The sequence below is a fragment of the Mandrillus leucophaeus genome, unplaced genomic scaffold, assembly GCF_000951045.1.
Source record: "Mandrillus leucophaeus isolate KB7577 unplaced genomic scaffold, Mleu.le_1.0 Scaffold139, whole genome shotgun sequence".
NCBI classification, from domain to species: domain Eukaryota; kingdom Metazoa; phylum Chordata; class Mammalia; order Primates; family Cercopithecidae; genus Mandrillus; species Mandrillus leucophaeus.
In genome coordinates this window covers 1,439,890-1,441,316 of record NW_012101354.1, presented here as the reverse complement: position 1 = coordinate 1,441,316, position 1,427 = coordinate 1,439,890, and the positions used below count along the sequence as shown (strand labels likewise).

Here is a 1,427-nt window from a genome sequence, read left to right as displayed (position 1 = left end):
GATGTGTAGTGTGTCATGTGTGTTGTGTATGTGTTGACCCTTCTCTCACTTATCTATGAGAAGATAATTTAGGTACAGATAATGGCTATTGGCTTTTATTAGAGGTCTCAAAAATATATAAAGACTTCAGGCCTTCTTTGGACAGATTATTTCTGCAGTTTTTTTGTTTGTTTGTTTGTTTGTTTGTTTGAAGACAGGGTCTCACTCTGTCGCCCAGGCTGGAGTGCAGTGGCGAGTTCTTGGCTCACTACAGCCTCAACTTCCCAGGCTCAAGTGATCCTCCCACTTCAGCCTCCCAAGTAGCTGGAATTACAGGCATGCTCCACCATGCCTGGCTAATTTTTTGTATTTTTTTTGCAGAGACCGTGTTTGCCATGTTGCCCAAGCTGGTCTTGAACTCCTGGGCTCAAGTGATCCTCCCACCTTAGCTTCCCCACATGCTAGAATTATAGGTGTGAGCCACCTCGCCCTGCCATTTCTGGGCAAACTAATAAGCTACTTGGTCATAGCTGACCTAGAGTCAGACACCTTCATATAAGAGCCTCAGACTTGGGACTTACTTGCATGGCTTCCAAGCCTGCAAATCTATACCCTTCTTTTTTGAGCCGTTCTTAGTGCTCTATTAATCTTTTTTGTTTCTCCCCGAAGGGCCATGCCTTACCTGTTGATTCTAAACTTTGAAGAGATATTTAAAATAATATATCAAATAATATATTTTATTTTCTCTTTCTTTCTTTCTTTTTTTTTTTTTTGAGACGGAGTCTCGCTCTGTCGCCCAGGCTGGAGTGCAGTGACCCGAGTAGCTGGGACTACAGGTGCCTGCCACCTCGCCCGGCTAGTTTTTCTGTATTTTTTAGTAGAGACGGGTTTCACTGTGTTAGCCAGGATGTTCTCGATCTCCTGACCTCATGATCCGCCCATCTCGGCCTCCCAAAGTGCTGGGATTACAGGCTTGAGCCACCGTGCCTGGCCATTTACTTTCTCTTTCTTTGTTTTTTTGTTGAGACGGGGTCTTGCTGTGTTGCCTAGGCTAGCCTTGAGCTCCTGGACTCAAGAAGTCCTCCAGTCAGCTGCCTGAGCAGCTAGGACCACAGGCACACACCACTGCACCCAACGTAGAATATATTTTAGCTTATTTTCTTATTAAAAGCAAGCAAAACTTCTTTGTTTTCTTATGCATTCATCACCTCCAATTGGTGTCCTTTGACTTGTAGTTCTAACTGTACCTGCTGGTCAGGTTGCAGAGGAGACTGTAATTAAAGAGGAAGAAGAAGAGAAGTTGCCACTAACAAAGAAACCAAGGATAGGAGAGATGACAAACAGTGTGGAGGAAAGCAAGGTAATGTTTTTAGGAGTGATGAAAAGAATTTAAAGCCAAATTATTAAGGCCTGAACCCTTCTTCATCTTTTTTTTTTTTTCCTTTTTG

At 43.4% G+C, this 1,427-nt stretch overlaps 1 protein-coding gene across 1 annotated transcript in view; it reads left to right on the top strand.

Moving 5' to 3' along the window:
- The window catches only part of GABPB2 (GA binding protein transcription factor, beta subunit 2), an 82,231-nt gene that overhangs the window by 71,634 nt on the left and 9,170 nt on the right, over positions 1-1,427 (top strand). Inside the window, exon 8 of the mRNA XM_011973562.1 lies at positions 1,215-1,339. Within this exon, the coding sequence (XP_011828952.1) occupies positions 1,215-1,339 (125 nt within the window). The remainder of the gene's footprint in view (positions 1-1,214; positions 1,340-1,427) is intronic.